The sequence below is a fragment of the Microtus oregoni genome, unplaced genomic scaffold (genome assembly GCF_018167655.1).
Source record: "Microtus oregoni isolate MIOR12 unplaced genomic scaffold, Mior012 000052F_003, whole genome shotgun sequence".
NCBI lineage: Eukaryota > Metazoa > Chordata > Mammalia > Rodentia > Cricetidae > Microtus > Microtus oregoni.
The window spans coordinates 907,302-935,053 of NW_024543815.1; the positions used below are offsets into that span (position 1 = coordinate 907,302).

Below are 27,752 nucleotides of genomic sequence, written 5' to 3' on the forward strand. Positions count from 1 at the left end.
AGTAGAGTCCTCCCGTATCCCAGCAGGCAGTGCAGTCCGGAGCCGCTGACAAAGGAGCAAGGAGCAGTCGCGGCTGCTTTGCAAGGAGCCACTGTTACTGAGGTGAGAGTCCCCCCAGTGTCCCGTCAACCACTTCCTCTGACTTGGGGGAAAACGTGGAACTTGCGTGGCCGAGCCCCCGCCTCCCGGTGTAGACAATGCCCAGGACCCGCAGCCAAAGCTTGGCTCCGTGACTGACAGCAGGGCTGTGCGGTGCCGGTGCCGGTGCCGGTGCCGGGCTGCGGTGGGTGGCTGGGACCCGGCAGCGGGTCCACCACTCTCTGACTGCTGGTGGCCCTTCGACAGGGTCGGCCCGCGGACGTGTAGCTGCCCCTGCCTGGCGAAGGCAACCTCTCAAGCCTCCCGCTGCCGGTCTGGCGGAGTTCAGTTGCCCTGGGGATGCGGCTCCAGGGACAACTCTTTGGCGGACGTTGCCTGGAGGGCTGCGGGAGAGAAGTCGGTCGACTACTCTGTTCGGGGTGACACTGTCCTCGCCCTTCCTGCAGTTTAGCCAGTCCCCCCACCGAGCAACTGAGAGGAAATGGGTGGGGAGGGGGGGAGAGGATGGCTGGAGCCAGGCGTCCCGGGATGGCTTTGCCTGAAGGGACATGAAAGGAGGTGGAGAAACGGGGAGGGTTGTAGTGGAAGCAAACGTCTTCTTGAAATTATAGGGGGTACATGGCCTGTATCTTTACTGCTCACTGGACCTCTGCACTGATCCTGATGGTTGCACCAGCTGCTCAGCTGTAAACAGGCTCACATGACCAGGTTCACAAGGAGTCAGGCAGTGTGGGGATAGAGCTGTGAAGGCTGGGCCCCAAGCAGGTGGGGCTGATGTCTTAAGGAGGAAGGTTGTAGTCCCTCCCTAGACCTCAGCCTTTAAAGTTCTGTGGTTCCCCTTTGAGAAAAGTAACTGACATTTGTCTTTCTCCGGCTGAACTAGCATTGCAGTCCCAGTGGAACTGAAGGAAATTTCACTTTGGAAAGCCACAGGGCAAATATGAAGTGGAAAGGGTCCTACCTAGCATTTTATCCTTTAAGGAAACGAAAAGAAAGTAATCCTGAAAAATCCAAGTTCCTAAATTTTGCCTAGTAGGCAGTCCTGGTCTTTTGGAACACATTTTGTTCTTAATGCGAATTCCAGACAGAAGGAGAAAGTCTACTCTTTCGGGAAAGGCACACATGGGATTTAATACATTCTTAGTGGTGAAAATCTTCTCCACACTTACTGTAAGGATTGGGAAATTCCTTTGCCTTTTAAATACTACATTCAGGAAATTGAGTAAGGGGTAGACACCCAGCTTTTCGATTACACATGTATTTGGTACAGATCGGTGATGAGTTTGGAAAACAGGAAACACGACCAAAAGTGTCTTTAAAGTTGACAAGCTATACACTCAAACAGGGTGTGGGAGTAAACTGGTTTCTGAAAGATATGTAGAACTCACAAAGCAACACAGGATTTCTGACATGCCAGGGTGCTTAAAATTTTATTATTTTTCAAATCTGTGAGAAAAGGTTGTGATAGATTCCCTGTACATGTAGTATGTAATCAAGTGTAATTAATAGGTACTATTTCAGTGTAGAGTAGTGATCCCTTTATAGGCAAAGACAGCTTCCTTAAATTGTTCATGTTTATTCTTCTCAAATATTATATATATATAATATATATATATAATATTCTTTCTCATGGAGGTCTTACATTCAAGTGCACTGTCTGAAAACATGAAACAAGAAACTACAAAACGCACCACATTCCTTACTAAGCCAATAAAGAAATTACAAGCTGAGTGTGCTGGCGTAGGCCTTTAATCCCAGCATTTAGGTGGCAGAGGCAGGCGGGTGAATCTCTGGGTTGGAGGCCAGCCCAGCCTTCATAGAGAGTTCCAGGACAGCCAGGGCTACATATGGGATGTCTCAAAATACTGCTACTCTTTCCTTTTTTTAATTTATTCATTTATTTTTGGTTTTTCGAGACAGGGTTTCTCTGTGTAGTCTTGGTTGTCCTGGAACTCGTTTTGTAGACCAGGCTGGCCTTGAATTCAAACTGCCTCTGCCACCCTCCCAAGTGTTGGGATTAAAGTTGTGCACCACCACTGCCCAACTCCCTTTTCTTTTAGTTTTATTGGGTTGTTGTTGTTGTTGTTGTTTGTTTTTCTGAGACAGGCATTCTCTGTTTAGCCCCAGTTGTCCTGGAACTTGCTTTTATAAACCAGACCGGCCTTGAACTCACAGAGATCCACCTGCTCTGCCTGGGGTTAAAGCCTTGTGCCACCACTGCCGGGCTCTCCCTTTTGTTTTTAAAAAAAAGTTTAAAATAAACTGGGTAGTCTCCTGTGCTCAAGGCCATCCTGGTCTACGTAGTGAGTTCCAGGACAGCCAGAGCTACATAACAGGGAGGCTTTGTGTCAAAACACAAACCGAAACCAAAAAACAAAAACAAAAACTCCAAACCAAAACCAAAAAAAAAAAAAACCCAAATAAACAAAAGCCACAATAAAGCAAAAGGGGGAGGGGGGTTAACATAGAAAATAGAGAAAATTTTAATCTCTCCTAAAAACTAGCAATGAAGGCAACCAATTCTAAAGGCTGTCTTGTCCCCTTTAGCAGTCTGGAGTATATTTACTTACAATAAATATATTAAGTGATCTAGTCTTTAAATCCTTGATTTCTTCATCTCTATTATGGGGCCTTTATTTTCATTTCTGTGGACCTCTCTAGCTCTCAAGTTACCTAAAAGTGTACAGTTTGAGGTGGAGGGGTTGAGACAGTCTTGTCTATGAGCCTCCATCTAGCCTGGAACTCAGTGTAACCCAGGCCAGCTCCAAAGTCTAGACAGCCTATCTGCCATAGGCTCCCAAATGCTGGAGGTACAGGTGTGCACCGCCACGCCTGGCCACTGTGCAGTTGTGGACAGAGAACTATTTTTGGACAAATATGTTGGCCAAATAAGGCAAGATATTGGTAGCAACTAAAAAGCATGAAATAGCAAGCGGTATCCAGAATCATGATAAAAATAGGAATTGTATCCTGCAAGAGTCTTGAGGCAGGTGGAGCTCTGTGAGTTTGAGGCCAGCCCACTCTATACTGTGAGTACCAGACCAGCTTGGTTACATAGTGAAACTCTGCCTCAAAACTCCAAAAGACACTTGGGAGGTAAATTACTCCTATACGCTGACCTGTACCTGTCTTGCTTTTCCTCAGGTAATTGAAGATGGTCCCAGCTAAATCATGCTCCCAAATTAGAAATAACAGCTCTGCTTTTATTTGGCTTTTTTGACCTTCAGGGTGTAGCCCAAAGTCTAGTTCTTTCACTCAGTTCAGTTCCCGCTTCCTGCTGAATTAGCTGGGTTCTTTCTGTGAGTTTTGTGGCACAGTTAGGAAAACAGGAACTGCTTCACTTTGATAGTACCTGACTTTGATCAGCTGAACCCGTGCCTGGTGTTTAGTTTTCTCGGGTTCAAAATTTGTTTCTGTCAGCACGTTCTAATATTATCACTCTCAGAGTTTAAGTTCCTGCTAACTAAATTCACAGAAAATATGAATATGTTAAGTTATCACCCTACTGACTTACAATGAGTTACAGGACAACCAAGTAGACTAGCAGGCTCATGTACAAACCATCACACCCAGCCTTATTTTCTATGTTAAACCCTACTTTTTGTTTTATTGTGGCTTTTGTTTATTTGGGGTTTTTATTTTATTACTCTTGACTATAAAGAAACACATAGAAAACGCTCTCAGCCTCCCTTTTTCTGGGGTCTAGAAATGGACAAATTCAGCAAGACTATATAGCCTTTATGTAAAAGCCACTTCAGTGACACATCTGTATGGCTGACTGTACACGAGTCACCTGACTGACCTTTGGTCACTTGAAACATCTCTTAAATCTGATTCCATCCCTGCTGCGGTAGCTTCGGCTTACTTCATCATCTCGGGCCCTAGTCATCCAACAGTGGTTTTTTTTTTCTTGTATCTATACTGGAGTCAGGTGTTGGATAGTCAATGGCCACCACCCACCCACCTCTACACTTATCAGGTCAGTCCCTGTGGCTTAAAAATCCTTCAGAGGAGCTGGGTGGTGGTACACGCCTTAAATCCCAGCACTAGGGAGGCAGAGTCAGGAGGATCTCTATGAGTTCAAGGCCAGCCTGGTCTAGAAAGCAAGCATCAGGACAGGCTCCAAAGCTACAGAGAAATGCTGTCTTGAAAAACCAAAGGAAAACAATCCTTTAGAGGTTTTCCATGGCCTGCAGCAGTGGCTCTCTGCATTGGTGAATCTGAGAACCACCCGATGACTCCTTAAAAGCAGGGCCAGACTCTCAGACTCTGTTGAATTCCCACTATTCCTGATTCAATAGGTCTAGGGCAGGGACTAAGAATTTCCATTTCTAACCCGGCTGTGGTGGCTCACGACGCCTTTAATCCCAGCACTCAGGAGGCAGAGGCGGGGGATCGCTGTGAGTTTGAGGCCAGCCTGGTCGACAGAGTAAGTTTCAGTACAGGCTCCAAAGCTACAGAGAAACCCTGTCTCAAAGAAAAAAAAGAAAAGAAAAAAACAATCAATAACATTAAATAAATAAATAAAAGAATTTCCATTTACCTCCAACTTCCCTTCCCAGTTTTCCCTCTTCTTGTTACTCTGCCCATACATGTTTAAATCATATGCAGGGCTCACTGTGAGTATAGTACCCCTATCCCTTTTATGCCTCTGCGCATTCTTGCAATTTATCCCTTTCACTCTGGATATAGGCCATCTTTTTGCTCCCAGAGGACACTGTGTCAACCGGCATTTCAATATATGTCCTAATATCATAATAGCATCATATTCTAATACCTGTTATATGTTTTTCTTGCTAACCTGGGATAAAAATATTGTTTTCATCTTTTCTTCATATTCCCTGCCATAATTCCTGATATATAATAAGGTATGCAAAGAATAAATTAAAGATAGTCTTACTTCCTTTTGTTTTGAGACAGGGTCTCACTCAGGCTGGCCTCTAACTCAGAAACCCTTTTGCTTCTGCCTCCTGAGTGCTGGCCTCAATGATGCGCTCCTCCAAGCCTTGAATTAAAGATCTTCAACTCCACGTGCTACATGTAGCAGCCTACGTCCTCTACACACCGAACTGATAAAGATTTTTCTTTGCACATCTTTGTAATAACCAAAGACACTAGAATGTTGTAAATTGTGGAAATAATACGTTTATTAACATGGAGTTGTTTTTGGCTTAGAGGGTTTTTGTGTGTGTTGTTTTCTGGGTTTGTTGTTATTGTTGTTTTGTTTGTTAAGATCTCACTATACTATGTAGACTTGGCTGACCTAGAATTTACTATGTAGATCAGGCTACCCTCAAAATAGTAGAGAACTGCCTGTCTCTGCCTCCTGAGTTCTGGAATTAGAGGAGTATACCATCACACCCAGCCTTATTTTCTTTTTGAGACAGAATCTTGCTATGTAACTCTGGCTGGTCTGAAACTTGCTATGTAGACCAGGCTGACCATGAACTTGTAGTAACCCTTCTGTCTCTATATATAGTGCTGGAATTGCAGGCTTGTGCCAACATACCCAGCCATATATTTCTCTAAGCCATTCCTTGCTGTGTGGTACTGGAGATCAGTTCCAGTGTTTTATGCTAGGCAAGCTCTCTACCACCAAGCTACACTCCCAACCCTTTTAAAAGTTTTGCTTGCTTGTATATTTATTTATCCATTCATTTTCTTTTTTGAGGCAAGGTTTCACTCTAGCCCAAGGTGACTTGGAACACTGTGTAGCCCAGGTTAGCCTTCAGCTCATCATTCTTCTCCCTCAGTCTTAGTGTTGGGATTATAAGTGTATATTACTAATATACACTTAATTTTGAGACAGGATTTTACTTTGTAGCCCTGATTGGCCTGAATATACTATGTGGATCAGGCTAGCCCTGAATTTACAGAGTTCTTGTGCATCTCCAGTTCTGGGATTATAGGGATGCCCAGCCACTAATTTTATTTTGATATGGGGTCTTGCTATGTGGCCCAGGCTGTCCTTGAACTTTTGATCTTCCTATCCCAGCTTCCTAAGATGCTGGACTTTATAGGCCTGTTCCACTGCTCCTGGCTAGGGTCTTCTTTTCTTATACTCTTTTTGTTTGTTTGTTTCTCTGTGTAACAGGCTGGCCTGGAACTCGTTTTGTACACCAGGCTGACCTGGAACTCACAGAGATCCACCTGCCTCTGCCTCGGGAATACTGGGATTAAATGTGTGCACCACCACTGCTCAGCTAGGGTGTTGTTTTAAAATCTTGTATTTATACTATTCATATACTTCTCAGCTTTTAGTTTTGAATGTGGATTAGTTTATGACTCTGTTTGATTAGTAGTAGTCAGCTCCACCAGGAAGATAACACATTATACCAGAACCGTAAAAACATGTAAAAAGATATGCTCTTGAATAATGGACATTAAAATATAAAAATTAGCATTATGGTATCACTTGGGCATTAAAAATTCTGATGTGTGATGCTGGAATTCATATTTTGTTGCTAAGTTTATAACATGGAGGAGAAAGGGCATTTATACTAAAGAGTCTAAAGTAGTAAAACTTATTGCTCTTACCTAATTTGCATTTTCTTGGATTTTTGGCTAAGACTGTACTCAGTGTGGAGGACTAAGATAGCCCCTGCACTCAGATAAAAGGGGCCTGGCTTAAAGGTGGGGCTGAAGAACAGAATAAATATCTAGAGTCAGAGGCATGTAGTTTAAGTAGCTGGCCCTCTGTGACTAAGCAGATGGGTCACTAATTCCTGGTGGGTGGAGGCTAGACTTTAAATAATACTGAACTGTTTTGTTAAGCTTTATTAATTTAGTTTATGTGTATTTGTGTGTGCCCGGGTGTATGTATGTGCCCTACATGTGTGCTGTTGTCTATAGAAGCCAGAAGAGGACATTGGATCTCATGGTGACTGTGGTTGTTATGAGCCACTGGATGTTGGTGCTGGCAACTGAACCGGGGTCCTCTGCAAGAGCAGCAAGTACTCTCAACCTCTGTGTTGTCTCTCTCTCTAGCCCCATTCTTAATAATTTTTAAATTTTGAAGCATAGTAGTACAAGAATCCAGAAGGACTACTTATGCCCTTCTGATGGGCTCCACTTTCCCAGAAGGGGAGGGGATGAGAACGTACTTTTAATATAGTTTCAGTGCTTGTTAATAATCCCAGTGTTTTAAACCTACAGTGTTGACGTCATTTGAAACTCCCCCATCTATCCCAGTGCCTTGTCTTTTCCTTCCTCTCTTCAATGCAAAGTGAGGGAAACAAAATGATCAGAACTGTGGGCAATAGTATGGACCAACAGCAAAGAGTACGCAGTTTCAGTGTTGCCAGAAATGGGGGCATCCAGCTGTGATCCCAGCACTCAGGAGGCATAAGCGGGAGAACCTCTAGTGAGAAGCTAGCACGGGCTACATAGCAAGACCCTGCCTCAAACAGTCAGGATAAACCAGTATTGCCATTGCTGTCTGTGGGAAAGTAGTTTGTAAATTGGTCACAAGGTGGTATACACATATAAGGTTTTCTTTCTAATTTTACTCAGGAATGTTCTGTACCTTTATTTAGGAGAGGGTCAAGGACAAGGCGGTTTCTCACCTCTCTTCTCAGCAGGGCTGCCTGCATTTATGGTCAGGACCATGTGGGAGTGTCACGATTCATAAATACCACTGGCCCAGATTGACTCTGAGGAGATGAAAGGGAAGCAGAAGGCAGGGGGAGAAGAGTGTGGATTTCTTCTTCTTTCCTCTCACCGTAGCCCGTGGTCAGCAGCCACCTGTCTGTATGCAGTGCTGTCTTAGTTAGGGTTTCTATAGCTGTGCACACACACCATGGCCATGGCAACCCTTATAAGGGAAAACATTTAACTGTGGTGGCAGCCTACAGTTCAGGGCTTTAGGCCATTATCATCATGGCAGGGAGCATGGTGGCATGCAGGCAGATGTGGTGCTGGAGAGGCAGCCGAAGGGTCTATATCTTACAGGCAACAAAAAGTGATCTGGGACACTGGGAGGTGCGAAAGACCCCACGGTAACACACTTCCTCCCACGAGGCCCCACCTACTCCAACAAGACCACACCTCCTAATAGTGCCATTTTCTTTCAAACCACCACAAGTGCCTTTGACTAAGATAGATTCCTTGCCTGCCTTTTATGTAAACAGAACATTCCGCACATGCTCACGGCTGAAAGAACTGATTATTAGTGGACACTAGGAAAGCCAATGACCTCAGTGTCTTCTCAGTGCCTGCCCTGAACTCGGGTCTATCATGAATTCACAACAAGATAAAAATGTGATTAGGGCTACCGTGTAACTGAAAAGGACAAATACCAAAATACTGAATTCATACAAGTAAGAACATTAAAAATACAGCATTGGTGCCAGGCATGGTAGCACAGACCTGTCATGGTAACACTTGAGAGATAGAGGGAAGAGAATAAGGACTTAAAGACTAGCCTGGGGTATGTGAGACCCTCCCTTTCTCAAAAAAAAAAATAAATAAGGTCCCTATGCAAGACCCTTGGTTCGATATCAGCACAGGAAAAGGAAAAAGAAACGCTAACACGGTGTTCATTTAAATTTTATTTAGGACAGGCTACATGACACTAGGGTACATACAGCAGAGTTGTGGGGATAGGATCTTTTAACTGAGATGCAGAGAAGGTAAATACTGTGAAAGAGTAAGTGGACAGTGTAATTCTGCCTTTAATAATAACCTATGCAACTCTGGGAAAGTTTCTTAACCATCCTGGGCTTTTCTTATCTGTGAGGCACTGGCACACTTTGGCTTGGCACACACTAGACTTTTGGACAACACCTTTTCAAACTGATCTGCCGGAAGGTTTTGGCCAGCTTAGTATATAATCTTTCCCCTGGATCTTTGCACTTTATCATTTTGTAACGTGGAGTAGGGCAAAGAGAAAGTGTTAGTCTCCCGGAAAGCTGTCCCTGAAAGGTGTGTGTTGTGCTTCGTGATGTTTGTTAGCAATGCTAATGCCTTCTGCTGACCTGGTGCTAATTCTCCCCTTATCACCCCCTCACCCCCTGCTTGGAGTTGAGGAGGCAACGTCTATCTTAGCCAAGATAAGTGATGAATGGGGAAAGGGATGTGAAAAGAAACGGTAAAGCGCTCAAAAGCGCCTAACCACTTCTTTAATGTTGACAAGGAGATGGCCTCTTAGTGATTCATGGTGAAACGAGGGCATTTTTAACTCATGAAGAGAAAGCCTTGAGGTGCAAAGGATAAAAAAAAGCCTTTATTCGAGCTAATAAAATTCCTCCTCTGACCTGTGCCAACTAAATTCTCCTTAAAGTTAGAACAGCGACTTAGCACTTGTCTGTGTGGTTATTTTTGACTTCACAGTAAGGTTTATGAATCATCTCGTATTCCTCTCTTGTTGTTGTTTGAGATAATCTTCTGTAGTCCTCCTGCCTCAATTCCCTACTAGGATGGCCTTTGCCACCACACCTGCTTAAAAGGCTTGAAAAATACATATTTTGTTTTTTTTATTTCTTTACTCATGTAGCGCATGCTCGTCTGGAAATCCCCATGTAGTTGAGGCTGGCCTGGAATGCCTCATCTTGTTGTGTGTGATTCAGGAATGCTGTGGTTACAGGCATGTATCATCACAACCCAGTTTATCGTTCCTTAGCTACACTTTCCATACAGATGATAGTATGTCCTTCACAAAGTGCTCCATGCTTTTCTTATTCAACCCTACATCTTCTTTGGGTGCAAGGGGGCGGGGGGGGGGGGTGGTGCTGGAGATTTAATCTAGGCCCTACCACTGAGCTTTATCCCATCCCTCCTTTAAATTTTTTCTCCCTCTCTTAACTTTTTGTTTGTGATCAGATTTTTATTTGGTACTAGGGATCGAACCTGGGACTTCATACATGCTAGGCAAGTGTTCTGCCACTAAGCTATAGACCAACCCACTTTTTGTTTTGATACAGAATCTCATTAAGTATCTAGGTAAATCTTGAATTTGATAGCCTCCTGTTTTAATGTAGACCTGAGATTACAGGTCTATGTTAGCAGGTCCAGCTTTATCTTACATTGTGTGGCTTAATTTATGTCCAGCTATATAAAGAGCTTTCTCTATTGTTTTGACAGATTTCTTGTATCCCAATGAATGGCTATACTACACTTTAATAAGTACCCTATTAATGGACAGCTGAGATGTTCCCAGTCTTTTGCTATGAACAACTAGTTTATATTGAGTGCCAAGGTCTTTACACCAAGCTTCACGTAAATCATTTCCTTTAATCCTTGACACTCCATATAAAAGCTTCCATGTATGTAACTTCACCCTTGGTGGTGGTGGAGGATATATATTCTAGAAATATTCTAAAAAGTAAATTTAGCGGCTCTGAAGATATGAATGTTTCATTCTAACAGGATGGGAACTGTTCCAGTTTATATCCCCATCAGTAATAGAAGAATGTGCCTGATTTCTGATTTCTCTCCCCATGTGCTAACAAGGTTTTTTGTTCCTAATCTGATATCCTTTTAAACATATACCAGAGCATGGCTTTAGTTTGTGTTTCTCTTGTGAAGTTAAATTAAATAGCCTTTTGAAAGCTAAGTCCCTTCCCTATAAAATAATATGCTTTTTGTGTGTGACAGGCTCTCGTATAGTTTAGGCTGGTCTCAAAATTGCTATATAAATAAGGCTGACTTTGAACTTCTGATCCTCTTGCCTCCACTTCCCAAGTGCTGGGATTACAGGCCAGCCATGTGTACTTATAAGGGTTTATGTAACTAAATTTGTCAATATTTCTGGGTTTTAGTTTCATATCATTGTTAACCTGCGTATTTCTTTTTTAATTTTCTATGATTTCTTCTAGTGCTTTGACTTTTCTTTCCCGTTTTAACACTTAAAGCTTTAATCTGTTTGGAATTGGCCATGGTATTAAGCAAAGGCTTAATTCAACTTTATTGTTTTCTCGATGGCTCCCCAGTTTAACCAATACTTACTGATTATGTCTTCTATAAGTTGGAGCTGCTAAAACTCTTTCCCTCCAAACTGAGTTTTAGAACGAGTCAGGGCATCTATTACTTAGTCATGTCAAATTTGGATCTTCCTAATAGCCAAGTTTCTTAAGAATCAAATTACAGAACTTATTTTATTGCATTCTATTTATAAATATATGCCAAACGTCTCAGAGTGCCTTATCCAAGTAGCAATGTGTATGGCTTAGAGTAAAAGAAAGGAATTCAGAGCCTGTGTGTGTGTGTGTGTGTGTGTGTGTGTGTGTGGTGGCTTATGCCGGAGCATTGCTGTGTGACTGAGAACAGATTTACCAGAGAGCCTGTCAAAAAAGAAAGTGGGGGTGGGGGGCAGTGGAGAAGGATGGAAAGGAAAGCAAAATAGATTTGGAGGAAATATGTTAAATTATAATCATTTGAGTCAGATGCTTTTGAAAATATTCTTTCTCTTGTGGAAATATTGTGATATAGTGGAAAGAACACTGGACTAGAAGGCAGGAAGCCTAATGATATTGGGTTTTTTGTTTGTTACAGGCTGGTCTATTCATAATTAAATATCACTATGACCAATAATAATAGGAAACACTTAGCACTTAGTATAGTCCGAGCAACACTCTAAGAGCTTATTAATCATTCAGTCCATGTAATTAATAAAAGTCTGAGTAATCTGTTATGAATTATACAAACATTAGATATTGTTACTCATAAAAAATGTCAACAAGCTCAGTCAGCTTATTGAAAACCAAACTCAGGACCAAAGCCAACATTGTTATGCGCTCTGTATGTGCTCTGAAGTGATGGCTAGGGAGCTGGGGCTCAGCGCCTTCCTTCCCTTTGGCCTTCAGGTTCCCATGCCTTTGCAGTGCAGCACTCCTGGTCTGAATGCCCTCCTCCCGGCACTCATCTGTACACGCTCCTGGTTTTCTTCTCTTGAGGCTGGGTCTCACTTTGTAGGCCAGAACAGCTTCTAACTGTGGATCCTCTTACCTCGGCCTCCAAAAGCCTGAGACTCCAGGTATACAGCACAATGCCCCATCTCCAGACTTGAGTTTCTTTTTTCCTTCCTTTCTTTTTCTATTTTAGGGGGTTTTGTTTTGTTTGTTTTTGAGACTGTAGCTTACTTATGTATCCTGCCTGGCCTAGAACTTACTATGTAGTCCAGGCTAGCCTCAAAATGAGAGCAAATCACCTACCTGTGCCCACTGAGGGCAGAGATGAAAGTGTGGATCTCCATGCCCCAGCAGACTGTCTTGATGGCACGGTGTGCACGTCTCCCATCTACGTTTTGACGTACGATGGTATTATATCCTATTTTGGTGAAAAATCAGAAAGCCTAATTAAGGATCAGAGCCCCGGCAGCTGACAAAGCTAAATGTGTTCATTGGTTCTAGTCCTCTTTGAATGTCTATGAAGCTCGACTCACAGTAACGGCTGAGAGCCCGTTTTAAAAGGATATTCTACAGAATGAAAACTGGAGATTTTCTGAGTTAGATTTGCCGCTTTGCTGGGTTGGTGGGTTTTAAGAGGTAGGGCTTTTGTTGCACAGAAAACACGAGCTTCAAAATTACAAGCAGTCCCCCAAGTGCTGGACTACAAGTATGCATCACCATGCCTGGCCCAATTTGTACTTTGCAGTGGGGGTGTGTCGGCGGGGGAAGCCTTATTTTTTTATTATTTGTTCGTGAGGCAGAATCTCATGTTCTCAGGCTGGTGGCAAACTTTCTATGTAGTTTGTCTTTAATCTTTAATCTTCCTGCCTCTGCTTTTTTTAAACTTTTATTCTTTTCTCATACATTACATCCTCACCTCAGTTTCCTGTCCCTCCACTCTTCCCAATCCCTGCCCCTGCCCCCTCTCTCCCCCAGATCAATTCCTCACAGGAATATCCATCGAACATGGCCTAACAAGATACAATAAGACTGGGCACAAACTCTCATATCAAAGCTGGATGAGGCAACCCAATAGAAGGAAAAGAGTCCCAAGAGGCAAAAGATTCAGGAACACCCTCCCCCTCCCCCCATTCCCACAGTTGGGAGTCCCACAAGAACACCAAGCTACACAACCATAAGGTATATGCAGAGGACCTAGCTCAGCCCCATATAGGGTCCGTGATTGTCATTTTGGTCTCTGTGAGTCCCGCTTAGTTGATTCTGTGGGCAGTGTTCTCCTGGCATCCTTGACGCACTCTGCTTCCTACAGTCCTTCCCCTCTTCTTGGTTTCCCTGATTCTGTGTAGTGTTTAGCTATGGGTCTCTACATCTGTACCAACAAGTTGCTGGATGCACCCCTCTGACAATTGGGCTAGTCACTGATATATGAGTGATTATAGCAGAATATCATTAGGAATGATTTTCATTGATTTTTTTTCTGGTCATATTTGGTTCTATCCTGGGTCTCTGTACTGTCCTGCCTCTGATTCCTGGCCCTCCCAGCACTGTCAGACATGGGTTCCCTCTCATGGCATGGGCCTCAAGTTACACTAGTCATGGGTTGGCCACTCCCACAAGTTCTGCACCACCATTGCCTTAGCACCTCTTGCACGCAGGACAGATTGTAGGTCAAAGGTTTTGTGGCTATGTTGATGTCCCAGTCCCACTACAAGGATCCTTTCCTGGTTGTAGAAGAGAGGACTGGGAGAGATACTGAAATTGGGGGCATTGCGAGGGGGGATGTGGAAACCAAGTGCTTCAGAAACTCCCTGCCCCTGCTTCTTGAATGCTGGGGTTACAGGTGCATGTATCTCCATAGTTGGTTTTATGCAATCCTGGGGATTGAAGCCATTGTTTGGTGCATGCCAGGAAAGCACTCTACCAGCTGAAACACCCTCTTCCGGCACCTGAATACTCTCTCTCTCTCTCTCTCTCTCTCTCTCTCTCTCTCTCTCTCTCTCTCTCTCTCTCTCTCTCTCTCTCTCGCTGTCTCTCGCTGTCTCTCTCTCTTTCTCCCTTACAGAGAGAGAGACAGTCAGGGCAGCTTGACTGACTTGGTTCTCCATGAGCCTCATGGATGGAGTTTGGGCCATCAGGTCGGGTTTGGCATCAAGCAGCTTCACCCACTAGCCATCTTGCTGTGCCCTAAATATGCTTTTTTTGTAGAGTGACTACAGATTACTGAAAATTGATATCATGCAGTTTCTTTTTATCCTTTATAGATTGCCAAAATGCTTTGGAGTTTTTAACCGAATCTAAGAAAGTCCAAAATAGATTTGAGACTGTAAAGACAGAAGCTGCAGCAAGGGGGATTCAGTGCCAATGCATCAACAAAAAAGACAACCAGAGTTAGTGGAAGGAAATCTTCCTGTTTTTGTGTTCCCCACGGAGCTAATATTCTATGCGGATGATCAGTCAACACATAAGCAAGTGTTGACTCTGTACAACCCCTATGAGTTTGCCTTAAAGTTCAAAGGTGAGTCTCCTAGCTTCTGAATATTTAACCAGTTCCTACTAAGTTAAATGAGTTGGTTTAATCACACTAATGACATTGTGACTTTTTCTTTCAGTTTTATGTACGACTCCAAATAAGTATGTTGTCGTTGACGCCGCCGGTGCAGTGAAGCCTCAGTGCTGTGTGGATATGTAAGTGAGACTCACATAACATGTTCTTAGTGTGTGGATATGTAAGTCAGACTCACATAACATGTTCTTAGTGTGTGGATATGTAACTCAGACTCACATAACATGTTCTTAGTGTATGGATATGTAAGTCAGACTCATGTAACATGTTCTTAGTGGATATGTAAGTCAGACTCACATAACATGTTCTTAGTGTGTGGATATGTAACTCAGACTCACATAACATGTTCTTAGTGTATGGATATGTAAGTCAGACTCATGTAACATGTTCTTAGTGGATATGTAAGTCAGACTCACATAACATGTTCTTAGTGTGTGGATATGTAAGTCAGACTCATGTAACATGTCCTTAGTGTGTGGATATGTAAGTCAGACTCACATAACATGTTCTTAGTGTGTGGATATGTAAGTCAGACTCACGTAACATGTCCTTAGTGAGTGGATATGTAAGTCAGACTCACGTAACATGTCCTTAGTGTGTGGATATGTAAGTGAGACTCACATAACATGTTCTTAGTGTGTGGATATAAGTCAGACTCACATAACATGTCCTTAGTGTATGGATATGTAAGTCAGACTCACATAACATGTTCTTAGTGTGTGGATATCTAAGTCAGACTCATGTAACATGTCCTCAGTGAGTGGATATGTAAGTCAGACTCATGTAACATGTCCTCAGTGTATGGATATGTAAATCAGACTCACGTAACATGTTCTTAGTGAGTGGATATGTAAGTCAGATTCACATAACATGTTCTTAGTGTGTGGATATGTAAGTCAGACTCACATAACATGTTCTTAGTGTGTGGATATGTAAGTAAGACTCACGTAACATGTTCTTAGTGGATATGTAAGTCAGACTCACATAACATGTTTAAGTGTGTGGATATGTAAGTCAGACTCCTGTAACATGTCCTCAGTGTGTGGATACATAAGTCAGACTCATGTAACATGTCCTCAATGTGTGGATATGTAAGTCAGACTCATGTAACATGTCCTTAGTGTGTGGATATGTAAGTCAGACTCACATAACATGTTCTTAGTGAGTGGATATATAAGTCATATTCACATAACATGTTCTTAGTGTGTGGATATGTAAGTCAGACTCACATAACATGTCCTCAGTGTGTGGATATGTAAGTCAGACTCACATAACATGTTCTTAGTGAGTGGATATAAGTCAGACTCACATAACCTGTCCTCAGTGTGTGAATATGTAAGTCAGACTCATGTAACATGTCCTCAATGTGTGGATATGTAAGTCAGACTCATGTAACATGTCCTTAGTGTGTGGATATGTAAGTCAGACTCACATAACATGTTCTTAGTGAGTGGATATGGAAGTCAGACTCACATAAAATGTTCTTAGTGAGTGGATATGTAAGTCAGACTCATGTAACATGTCCTTAGTGGGTGGATATGTAAGTCAGACTCACATAACATGTCCTTAGTGTGTGGATATGTAAGTCAGACTCACATAACATGCTCTCAGTGTGTGGATATGTATTTTTGAACTTTAAAATGATACCTTCTCAAAGTGATTCCTAAGTAGGTATTTCTGCTTTTTTATTTGGGGCTGAAAGCTTATTAAAATTTAAGAAGTAAGCCGGGCGATGGTGGCGCATGCCTTTAATCCCAGGACTAGGAAGGCAGAGGCAGGAGGATCTCTGTGAGTTCGAGGCCAGCCTGGTCTACAGAGCTAGTTCCAGGACAAGGCTCTAAAGCCACAGAGAAACCCTGTCTCTAAAAACCAAAAAAAAAAAAAATTTAAGAAGTTTTTGCTGGGTGGTGGTGGTGGCACACGCCTTTAATCCCAGAGGCAGAGGCAGGCAGATCTCTGAGTTCAAGGCCAGCCTTTTCTACAGAACAAGTTCCAGGACTGGCTTCAAAGCTACACAGAGAAACCCTGTCTTGAAAAACCAAAAGAAAAAAAAAGTTTAAGAAGTTTCTGAAAGATTCTATATAAGGCAAGCAAATACTTATACTATTTGGGCCAGTGTTTTCTTTAATAATCCTCATTGTTTCATTTGAGCTCGTGATGTTTATGGTCAAGTTCTTGCTTATTCCTTTTCATTTCTCTAGCTATAATAGAGAATTTAGCTTTCTTTGAGACATCCTGCTACTATAATAACATTTGTGAAGCGAATAATACCACATTGTAGAACAAAAGCAGTATAAGATTGTCTGACAATGGTTCCGCTAATAAGTCTGGAATTGAATCTCAACAGGAAGCGAGTGTGTGAAAGGTTAGCTGAGTGCTTCTAGTAATTTCATTTTAGAGTGTCAAATGAGTGATTGTTTGCTCAAGCTGTTCATATTTAATTTTTACGTTAGAAACTAGTAGTGACCAAATGAATCCACTGGTCAGCCCTTAATATTAAAGCTCCCAAGTCAGCTGTATTTGTCTAAGGCTTCTTTTTTTTTTTTTTTTTGTCTAAGGCTTCTATGAGAGGCAAAGCTCTTTTCGTGAATTTTCCTCAGCCCAAAGCCATAGGTCAGTGGTTATTAGCCTGTGAGTCGCAACCTGGGAGTCAAACCTCTAGCTCCCCAAATATTTACGCTACATTCATAACAGTAGCAAAATTACAGTTAGGAAGTAACAATGAAATAATGTTGCGGTGGAGGTCATCACACGTGAGGAACTGCACTAAAGGATCTCAGCATTAGGAAGATTGAGAACCCCTGCCATAGGTGATGTGTCCTTTTAAGAACAGATTTTTGCATATTTCTTTGGGTTGTCATTTGGTACACAATAAACAAGGATATTCAAAAAAAATGTAGTCTTACCAAATAAACACCCATTACCCTTGACCTAATTGTTTTTGCTTTCCCTCAGAAGAATTAGGCACAATAAAAGGAAGATTTCTTATTTCAATAAAAAAATAAGTAACAATAAGAATTTATTATGTTCGTGAGGAAGAAACTATTTTATGTGTTCTAATTTAGGAAAGAAATCTTTAACAGATGTACAGAAACAAATTCAGTGTTAAAAGCAATTTTCTTTACCATTCTTTTAGTTGAGACTTTGATTCTGGGCTGAGGCCATAACACAACAGTAGACTGCTTGCTTATTCAGTGTGTTTGAGGCCCTGGGTTCAATCCTCAGCCACATACACAGAGAAGACTTATTCCATTTCATACTGTGTGTGTTCATCTAATATTTCACAATTGCCCATTTTCTTCCTTAGGCCATATGATGATTGGAGGTTTTTTAGCGTCATTGGCAAATGTTGAGTATTTAGTTATAGTCAGAAAGATTCTTTTTAGTTATAGTAAGATTATTTTTACCCTATTGAAATTTCTGATGTTTGATAGCCCCCCAAAAACCTAAACAGACTTTGTAATTATTAATTATTGTTATTATTATTTTGCTGTTTTCAGTGTGATTCGTCATAGAGATGTTCGATCCTGTCACTATGGTGTGATAGACAAATTCCGCCTCCAAGTTTCTGAGCAAAGCCAGAGGAAGGCTTTAGGAAGGAAAGAGGTTATTGCCACTCTTCTCCCGTCTGCGAAAGAACAACAAAAGGAAGAAGAGGAGAAGAGAATAAAGGAACATTTAATGGAAAGTGTATTTTTTGAGCAGTCATGTCAACCAGGTAGTAATGTTTTTAAAACCTTATACATTTCCACCAGTAATCATGGCGCTGAGACTAACTACTCACAAGATAACCACTTTCAGCCTAGTCAACAGATGGAGATTCAGGGAAGGAAGGGATGCCTGCCACAGTAGGTAGGAGGAGCAGACAATTGCTACCCTAGGCTTGAAAAGTAGGAAATGCCATATATCTCCAAGATATATAAACTTAAAGAATGCGGGTACCAACCTTATAATACCAGCACAATTTAGCAATTATATACTATTGTTTCTATGACTTTCCTATATCCTTTTTCATTTGATTAGTTTGAAGGAGGAGAGAGATTCATTTTGGCAATAGGCCAAGCTTAGTGTGCTGTTCATATTATTTTGAAAAAAAAATCTCATTAAAGTTGAAGTTAATTAAACTAAGTAGATTATAATATCCCCTGTGGGCTATTAATTGAATCCCTTTCCATTCCTCATTTCCTTCCAGCTTAGATACTCAGAATCGCTATGATATATATTTTCAACAATGACACTCCTCATATCCAACTTTCAGACATCATCCCCCTTTCTTCCCAGCTTGTAATTATTGTCCTGCAATCCTGGTAGAAGAGCAGGGAGATAAAAGTTTCTATAGAAAACAAAGGTCTTGGGCTGGAGAGATGGCTCAGTGGTTAAGAGCGCTCTTCCAGAGGTTGTGAGTTCAATTCCCAGCAACCAAATGGTGGCTCACAACCATCTGTAATGAAATCTTGCCCCCTCTTCTGGCGTGTGAGCATACATGGAGGCAGAATACACAATAAATAAATAAATAAATAAATAAATAAATAAATAAATAAATAAATAAATAAATCTATCTTTTTAAAAAAAGAATAAAACAAAGGTCTTTTCAGAGAGCGATACATGCATGTGATACCAGCTGTTTGTCAGGAGTGGTGGCCCAGGCTGCTAATCCCAGTGTGCTAGAGGCTGAAGCAGAATTGCCATGAGGGCTATCTAGTAAAACTCTATTAAGACAGAAAAAGGGCTCAGGAAGTGACCCAGTGTAGAACATGTGTCCAACCTTGTTTGAGCAAGGCCCTAGGTTCCATCCCCAACAAAAACAAAGGGAAAAAAAACTATTTTGTAAATATAGTGCATATATATGAAATTAAGTTAAAACTAAAACTAATTAAAATGAATTAAAACTAAAAAGTAAATTAAAACAAAGATAAAAAGGAAAGAAATTGAAGCTTATATTGGGACTATTTTACAAATGTACTTGTCATTTTATGAACCCCTATATCAATATGTTCATCTCCAAATATTTGTTTTAGAAGGTAGGAAGGGCTGTCTTTTTGATTGGTTCTGCTGTTTTTTTTTTTTCAGTCCGCACAGGGAGTGCCTAGACTTTCTGCTTAACAACAGGATTGCGGACTATGGACTATGGATGAGGCGTTAGTTTCCTAGCAGTGATTGTTCAGTAACAGGAGCATCTTTTATCTTTTGATGAGAGACAACACTGGACTGGTGCGGTGCCCCAGGCCCTTTAATCCTAGCCCTTGGTAGGTGCTGGGAGGTAGAGTCAGTAGGTTAGGAGTTCAGAGTGATCCTTAGTCAGGGGACAACTTGTGGGAATAGGTTTTTTTCCTTTTTTAATTAATTTATTTTTAAAAAATCATTTCTCATTTTACATTCCAATCCCTGTTCCCACTCCCTCCCCTCCTCCCATTCCCCTCCCCTTCCCCCCAGCCCACCCCCATCCACTCCTCAGAGACAGTAAGGCTTCCTATGGGGAATCAACAAAGTCTTGCACATTGCTTTGAGGCAGGAAGGCTGAGCAAGGTATCCCTCCAAACAGAATAGGCTCCAAAAAGCCAGTTCAAGCACTAGGGATAAATCTTGGTCTTACTGCCAGTGGTCCCACTGACTACCCAAGACACACGAGTGTCCCCCACATTTAGTGGCCCTAGTTTGGTCCTTTGCTGGTTCTCCTGCTGTCAGTCTGGACTCAGTGAGCTCCCATTAGCTCAGGTAAGCTGTTTCAATATGTATCCCCTTCATGGTCTTGACCCCTTTGCTCTTATTTCACTCCTCCCTCTCTTTGACTGGCCTTTGGGAGCTCAGCCCAGTACTTCAGTGTGAATCTCTGCATCTGCTTCCATCAGTTGCTGGATGAAGGTTCTATGATGACAATTAAGGTAGTCATCAATCTGACTACAGGGCAAGGTCAGTTCAGGCATCTTCTCCACTATTGCTTAGTGTCTTAGCTGGTGTCATCCTTGTGGATTCCTAGGAATTTCCCAAGTGGCAGGTTTCTTGCTAGCCCCGTAATGGCTCCCACAATCAAGATATCTCTTTCCTTGTTCTCCCTCTAAATGACATCTTGAAATATGCATGAAAATGGATGGAACTAGAAAAAAACATATTGAGTGAGGTAACCCAGACCCAGAAAGACAAACACGGTACGTACTCTCTCATAAGTAGATATTAGACATAAATAAAGCAAAGGATAACCAGCCTATAGTCCATGACCCCAGAGAAGCCAGGTAACATGGAGAACCCTAAGAGAAACACATGGATCCCCCTGGGAAGGGGAAATAGACAAGAACCCTAAGAAAATTGGGAGTGTTGGGGGGGGGAGAAAAGGGAGGGTGGAAGGGAAGAAGAAGGGGAGGGGTGGAGGAGAGCATGAGGGAACGGGGTGGTCTAGATGAGGGAAGGTTCTTTCCTTCTACAATGTAAATCCCGGGAATGGAGCTCAGGCCATTAGACTTGGCAGCAAGAACCTGTTCACTCGGCCATCTCACTGACCGTCATCCTCTGTTAGATAGACGGAGTTTAAGGCCAGCGCGGGACACATGAGAACCTGCCACCCCAAATAACAAAAACTACCAGCAATAACAAATTTTAAAAAGAAAAAAAAAACACTACAGTTCATGCACTTAACAAGTTGACTTATACAAGTGTTGCCTGCATATAAAAACACAGTTTTATATTTTTTGGATCTTTTCATGTAATAAAAATAAACTGTAAAATATATAAAATATACTTTCATAAAATACTAGTAGTCAAGGCTATTAAAGATATTTTTAAAAGATTGAGGTGAATATTGGTAGATTTGTCTTAATTAATTACATTAATAATGAATTGCAAAGACTTTGTTACACATTTGAGTCTGCACCTTCTGGCTTCATAAAAGTATCTTCTTTATTATTGTTTGTAATAATAAAAAACTGTTAAGCTGGAGAGATGGCTCAGGTTAAGAGCACTGGCTGCTCTTCCAGAGGTCCTGAGTTCACTTCCCAGCAACCACAAGATGGCTCACAACCATCTAGAATAAGATCTGGTGCCCTCTTCTGGCCTGCAGGCATAAATGCAGGCAGAACACTGTATGTATACCTAATTAATTAATTAAAAAAGCCTGAAAGGCCATCAGTTGAGAGTTGACTAAGTTATGACTGTTGATGAAATGGAATGTCAGGCAGTTACAAGGCTCTGTTAGAATGAGGTTGTATGCTGAGTGGAAAAAGCTGGAGAGAGGGCTCATCACTTAAGAGCACTCGCTGCTTTTCTGGAGAACCCAGGTTGGATGCCAAGCAGTCACATGGTGGCTCACAACTGTCTGTAGCTCCAGTTCCAGGGGGTCTGACACCCTCTTCTGGCCTCCATAGGCACCAGGCACACATGTGGTGCACAGACGTACAAACAGGTGAAACACTCACAATACATAAGATACAAATAATGAAGTCTTTTCCAAAGTGTCAAGGACATTAGTAAAGGGAGATGACAGGTAGATAGCATGCTATTACTGTAAAGTTGTATGGTTTTATCTTTGTATGTGTAAGGTGCGTGTGTTGGGGGTTCTTCCGTGTGGATGCAGGCGTGTATATGCCACAGTACATGTAGGGGCCAACCTCAGGTGTCAGTCTCCCTTGTTTGAGGCAGGACCTCTTGTTCACAGCTGTGTTCATCACATCTTGCTGTTGGAATTACAGACAAGTTTGCTGTGTCCAGCTTCTTTTAAGTTCCAGGGATTCAAACTCAAAAGTCCTCACATTTGATACATCAAGCACTTTGTCCATGGAGCCATCTTTGCAGCCCCTATTTTACATGTTTATGTGAGCATTTATAACATCTGAAAGTTGTCCATTGTGCTAGCTGTAGGAAGAGATGATGGACATTTGTTTTCCTTATCATTTTTCTTTGAGACAGGGTTTTGCTCTGTAGTCCCAAGTTACTCCTGATCTTCCTGCCTCTGTCTCCCTAGTCCGGTTGTAGCTGCGCTGTCACACTCAGTTTGGAACTTCAAGCTAGCATCAAACTCGCTAGGAATCCTGTTACATAATCTAAACTGCCTGCAATTTACTCTGTAGATCAGCCTGGCCTTGAGCTTTAAGCAATCTTCCTGCCTTTGTCTCCCAGGTGCTTAGCTCACAAGTTGTTTGCCACCGCACCCAGCTCTTTGAAATTATCTTTATCTTAATTTGCAGTGAATGGTGTAATTGTCATATTTTCCTTAAAATCAGTCTTGCAGTGGATGTAAATGCAGAGTTATTTTGCTTATGAACTAAGGGTTTTTTAAAGTTATTTTTGCTATTGTTTCATCCCAAGCCATCATTACTGTGAAATTTGACTTTGTTTTACCTATTTGGCTTTGATGAAGTTCAATTAAATTTCACAATAGCTAAGGTATTAATAATTTAGAAAAGTTCCACTTAATAATAGAATGAACAGCATTATTTCATTAATAAAACACAAATTGTGTTGCTCTTGGCTATTCCTTTTAATGAAAGGAAGATTAGTGGGGAAAGGTACATGGTAGAAAAATGCTGTTACTGGATTATTAGTCAGGGTTCTCTAAGGAACAGAACTGATATAATGAACTATATCTATTATAGTGTGTATAGTGTGTGTGTGTGCATGTGTGTGTGTGGATGGATGGATGGATGGGTGGATGGACGGATGGATGGATTAATTAGGGTGGCTTGCCGTGATACAAGTCGTCTGGCAATAGCTGTTTCCTGATGGAAGGTCCAAGGATCCAGTAGTTGTCTAGTCCTTGAAACTGGATATTTCAGCTTTCACAATCTGGTGCTGGTGTCGCAGGAAGGGTGTCCTAGAGAGCTGCCAGTTTTCAGTCCATGTTGGAATCCCAAACAAGTAGATTAAAACACCATTGAAGGAATGGGTCAGAATGCATGAGCTTGCCAATGAGAGCGAGGGCAAGCAGACAGCACAAGCATCCTTCTTCCAAGTCCCTTTATGTAGGCTGCCACCAGAGTGTCTGGCCCAGATTTCGGGTGGATCTTCTGATTTGAAATGATCTGGAATTAGGGTATATCTCCCACCTTAAATAATCCAACCAAGAAAGTTACCTCACAGTATACCTAGCTGCTTGGGTTTTAAGTTATACTTTCAAGTGTAGGCAAGTTGGAGTCTAGAATTAGCCATTATACTGGCTTTCTTTAAAAGATGCTTGGATACTGTAGATATACACTCAGAACTGGGTCACATCAGGCTTGACAATAGGGGAGTGTGTGTGTGTGTGTGTGTGTATTGGTGATTTTGCATGGGTTCTGGGTCAAATTCAGGTCTTCATGCTTGCACATGCTTGCCACCCCCAATATAGTGTTGCTAAATATAGATCCTGTGTGATAGAGTGTGCCTTTAGACATGTGAATCCCATATGGTTGAGACTTACGTGAACTAAACTACAACTTCCATTAGCCTCTTCTCCCAGGTCCTGGAAGCCACAATTCTCTTTGAGCCTATGAATTTGACTATTTTAAATCCCCAGTTTGTCCCAGTTAACTCATTGTGAATTGAGCATCTTATCTGTGGAAAGAACATTGAATACACAATCCACTGCAGGGTGCTGGTGTTTTCCTCTTGTGCTGGCTATGCTGAAGTTCTGCAGTTCTCCGCCGAAGCCCAGTAGCCTAGCTATCACATCATATGCCAGTAAGCCAAAAGCAATCAAAATTCACCATCTGGGGTGTGGTTTCTGTTGTGCCTGCTGCATTCACACCAGTATAAAGTTGAGCCATCTTAAGTCAGGACTTCCTGTGGTATCCAAGTAATCCACTGGTGTACAGGAAGAAAATGGTGACTGTCCATTCATTTCTAGCACATGCTTCTAGAACTGTCTGTATGTTTTCTCTTTGGTGCGCGTACTAGTACAGTAGTCATCTGTACAATTGAGAACCATGCTGGGTGCGGTGGCGCATGCCTTTAATCCCAGCACTAGGGAAGTAAAGGCAGGTGCATTTCTGTGAGTTTGAGGCCAGCCTGGTCCACATAATTGAGTTTCAGGCTGTCCTGGAGAGAAACCAACCAAACAAAGGAAATCTTAAAGGTATTTCTGACACATACTTGATAGACGTTTTTTGTCCTGTAGACTCCAGCCAGGGGGTTGGGAAATTTGTAATCACTGTTCTTTTTCCCTCCCTCCCTTTGCCCTTTAAGCCAGCCAGTGTATAATGATTGAGGGTTAAATTATAGACATTTGTGTGGGTGCAGCGTGCACGTCTCCCTGGATTACAGTACTGGTGAAGGTTAAAAGACAGAACCAAAACACAGTCCTATGCATGGTGGCCACTACCTGTGAAGGAACTTTAGACTTTTGTCTTAGATTGGCTTTTGAAGCAAACTCAGAGATTATCTTTTTTTTTTTAATACAGAAAACAGAACTGTCTCTTCAGGACCTAGTTTGCTAACTGTCTTCCTGGGAGTGGTATGTATTGCGGCCCTGATGCTGCCTACTCTGGGGGATATGGAATCGCTGGTGCCTCTCTACCTCCACTTAAGTGTGAATCAAAAATTAGTGGCTGCTTATATCTTAGGTAAGGGTTTTAAAGATGCTTTGTTACTGGTTTCCACTGTCATAAAATATGTATAAAGTTTATACATTCCAGTTGGGCATAGGAGTGTCATTGGGAGGTGGAGGAAGGAGGCTAGGAGTTTGCAGTCCATAGTTTGAGGGTGGCCTCCACTATAGGAGGTAATGTCTTAAAACAAAAAGGTCTCTCCTAGCCGGGCGGTGGTGGCGCACGCCTTTAATCCCAGCACTCGGGAGGCAGAGGCAGGCGGATCTCTGTGAGTTCGAGACCAGCCTGGTCTACAAGAGCTACTTTCAGGACAGGCTCCAAAACCACAGAGAAACCCTGTCTCGAAAAACCAAAAAAAAAAAAAGGTCTCTCCTTCACTCATGTTCTCCTGTCACCTCTACTTGAATGCCAATTCTTTCTTGTATTTCACTCCGTATTCTCTGGAGTGTTCTTTTGTTTTGTTTTGTTTTCCTGAGACAAGGTCTCATGTAGCCCAGGCTTTCCTTGACCTCCTGATCTTTCTGTGCTCACCTCCCCAGTTCTCATACGCCAGCACAATAGGCTCTCTTTTTCACTTTTATTTCTTTGTATGCATGTATGTGGTTTCAGGCCTACGCCGTCACCTTCCTTCCCCGTGCTCTTTCATTGCTCCCCGACATGCATGTAAGACTGAGTATGCAAGGCAATGTGGGGGTGCGCGCCTTTCATCCCACGGGGAGGCAGAGGCAGGAGCATCTCTGAGTTTCAGGCCAGCCTAGTCTACAGAGCGAGTTCCAGGACAGCCAGGGCTGTGTAGAGTAAGACCTTGTTTGAAAGAAAGAAGATGGAGCATGTTTTTACATTATTGATTGGATATGGTTTTATAAGTGGAATCCCTCAGGGCAAGTGGGACCACTCTACTGCTGTGTCCTTGTAGCCCTAAAGCCCTGACATAAATAGGCTGCTGAAGTCTGTTTGGTTTTACAGACACTTTTAAATGGCATGTCTGCTGTTATTACAGCTGATGTGACTGGATAAAGTAGGAGGTATGTTTGATAGTGAAATTAGCCATGACCAGACGTAAGTGATTTCATTAAATCTATCTAGTGACTGCCTATTGTTGTAAATTCGATTTCTTCTGTATAATATCAACTAAATTCAAATCGACTTTGAGTTCTTGGTAGAGTGCCTGCTTGTGGCACTAGATTTTATTTGCTTGCCAAGCTACAAACCATTGTCTATTGAATGGCAAGTAGTGTAAAATGTGTTTCTCACTCTCCTCCATTTCTTTCTTTTCAGGTCTTATCACAATGGCTATACTTAGAACATGAGCAAGGATTCAAACTGACTTCTGAAGTAAATTTATCTTAAATATGAATGTGGACTGCCTTTTATCTATTTCACTCCATTAACACACTACAAATTATTAAATGATTTCAAGTAACTGCAAATGTATAATATATATTTTCAATTAGTCTATAATTTTATTTGAAGGACTCTAGCACTTTATGTTACAGACAACAAAAAGATATTTCTGAGTAATACATTGGGGATTATTTGAAGACACTGTTTTCTAATCTTTACCTATTGTGCAAATAACTTTAAATATTATTTTTCATCTTTTTTGTCTAATTCACTTTGATAAGGGTCATGGGTCCTTCAAAGTTTAAGACCTAAATGAGCAGCTGACCAGCTTGAACATCAAATGGCATTTATTGCCTAGACACGGGCATCAGCATTACTCCGTAAATCATCCATTTCCCTCTGTCATTGCAAGAAGTTGCTGTCGTGTTCTTAAAACAAGTATGTTACAGTCCATGTGGGAAAGGGGTGAGAAAACAAGGTACTTACTGAGGGATCACACTTACCTGACAGTCTCACCGAAGACAAAATGTATTTCAATCATCTTGTGAACTACAGAACAGGCTGTGGGTCAGACACCAGACACCTCATAGAAATAGACTGGCTTCTCTGTTTAGCCGGAGAGTTCTAAAGGAAGGTAGGCATTTTTAAAAAATTAATTTGTTCATCCTGGCTTCAGCTCTGGCTAACCTTTTATGTTATTAAGGAGAAAATTACCTTTTGGTTTTCTCCCAAGCCCCTTGCTTACCTGAGTGTTAAGTGACTTGCCCTGATGGCAGTTAATATCCAAGGACATGATTTTTTTCATCTTCACACTCTAAACCAAGTAGAGAAAGCCCTAGAATACCTGTGTCTATTTTGTATCAGTCACCGAGATATTTTTTAAGTTTTTATTTATTAAAATATTTTACCAAAAAAGCCCCCTAAGCACAAATATTTCCATTTCTTTATAGCATTTTCTGACCTCTGACATCTATACGGCTCTAACTGTTCTTCTCACAGCAACTGATCCTTTTTGTCTTAGGATTTTTATCTGAAAGCACAATGCATCGAGTCTCTTGAAAATCGATTTCTCTTTCAGCTCTTTTTAATAAACTTTATGCACTACTAATGTAGCATTCTCGAGGAATATGTGTAAACACAAATGTATGCCTGAAGTTGATTGTTTGCAGGCAACAATACTCTGCTTCTAGAAGCTTGTTTGTCTAGTATTTCATAGGAAATCATTGTTTAACCATTTGCAGAGCATAAATCATTTCAGTGAATCATGTCTGTACATTGTATAATGACTGAAAAGCACATAAATGTAATCAACTTTGAACTCAGAAAAACATGTTTGTGAGACTCTATTTTGTCTCTCTATTCATTTATTGAATTGTGTGTGCGCGTGTG

The 27,752-nt window shown here is 41.7% G+C and overlaps 1 protein-coding gene across 2 annotated transcripts; it reads left to right on the forward strand.

Annotated features, from left to right (window-relative positions):
- Window positions 1–27,697, forward strand: LOC121437382 (motile sperm domain-containing protein 1-like). Of its 2 annotated transcripts, none has more exons than XM_041637267.1 (6): window positions 1–102; window positions 14,207–14,460; window positions 14,555–14,630; window positions 18,009–18,226; window positions 24,873–25,034; window positions 26,298–27,697. In XM_041637267.1, exons 2-6 carry the CDS (start codon window positions 14,307–14,309, stop codon window positions 26,327–26,329), a joined length of 642 nt encoding a protein of 213 aa, XP_041493201.1. In that variant the 5' UTR covers window positions 1–102; window positions 14,207–14,306; the 3' UTR covers window positions 26,330–27,697. The 2 variants fall into 2 exon arrangements, with proteins under 2 accessions (XP_041493201.1, XP_041493202.1); XM_041637268.1 differs by having other exon boundaries at window positions 24,873–24,925.
- Window positions 27,698–27,752: the final 55 nt, after the last annotated feature.

What these genes read in the sequence shown, in the direction of transcription:
- LOC121437382 (XM_041637267.1), top strand. Translation starts at nt 14,307, where the DNA reads ATGCATCAACAAAAAAGACAACCAGAGTTAGTGGAAGGAAATCTTCCT. An exon ending in GTTTGCCTTAAAGTTCAAAG is followed by an intron (nt 14,461 to 14,554) that starts GTGAGTCTCCTA and finishes TTTTTCTTTCAG; the next exon opens with TTTTATGTACGACTCCAAAT. An exon ending in AGTGGCTGCTTATATCTTAG is followed by an intron (nt 25,035 to 26,297) that starts GTAAGGGTTTTA and finishes CTTTCTTTTCAG; the next exon opens with GTCTTATCACAATGGCTATA.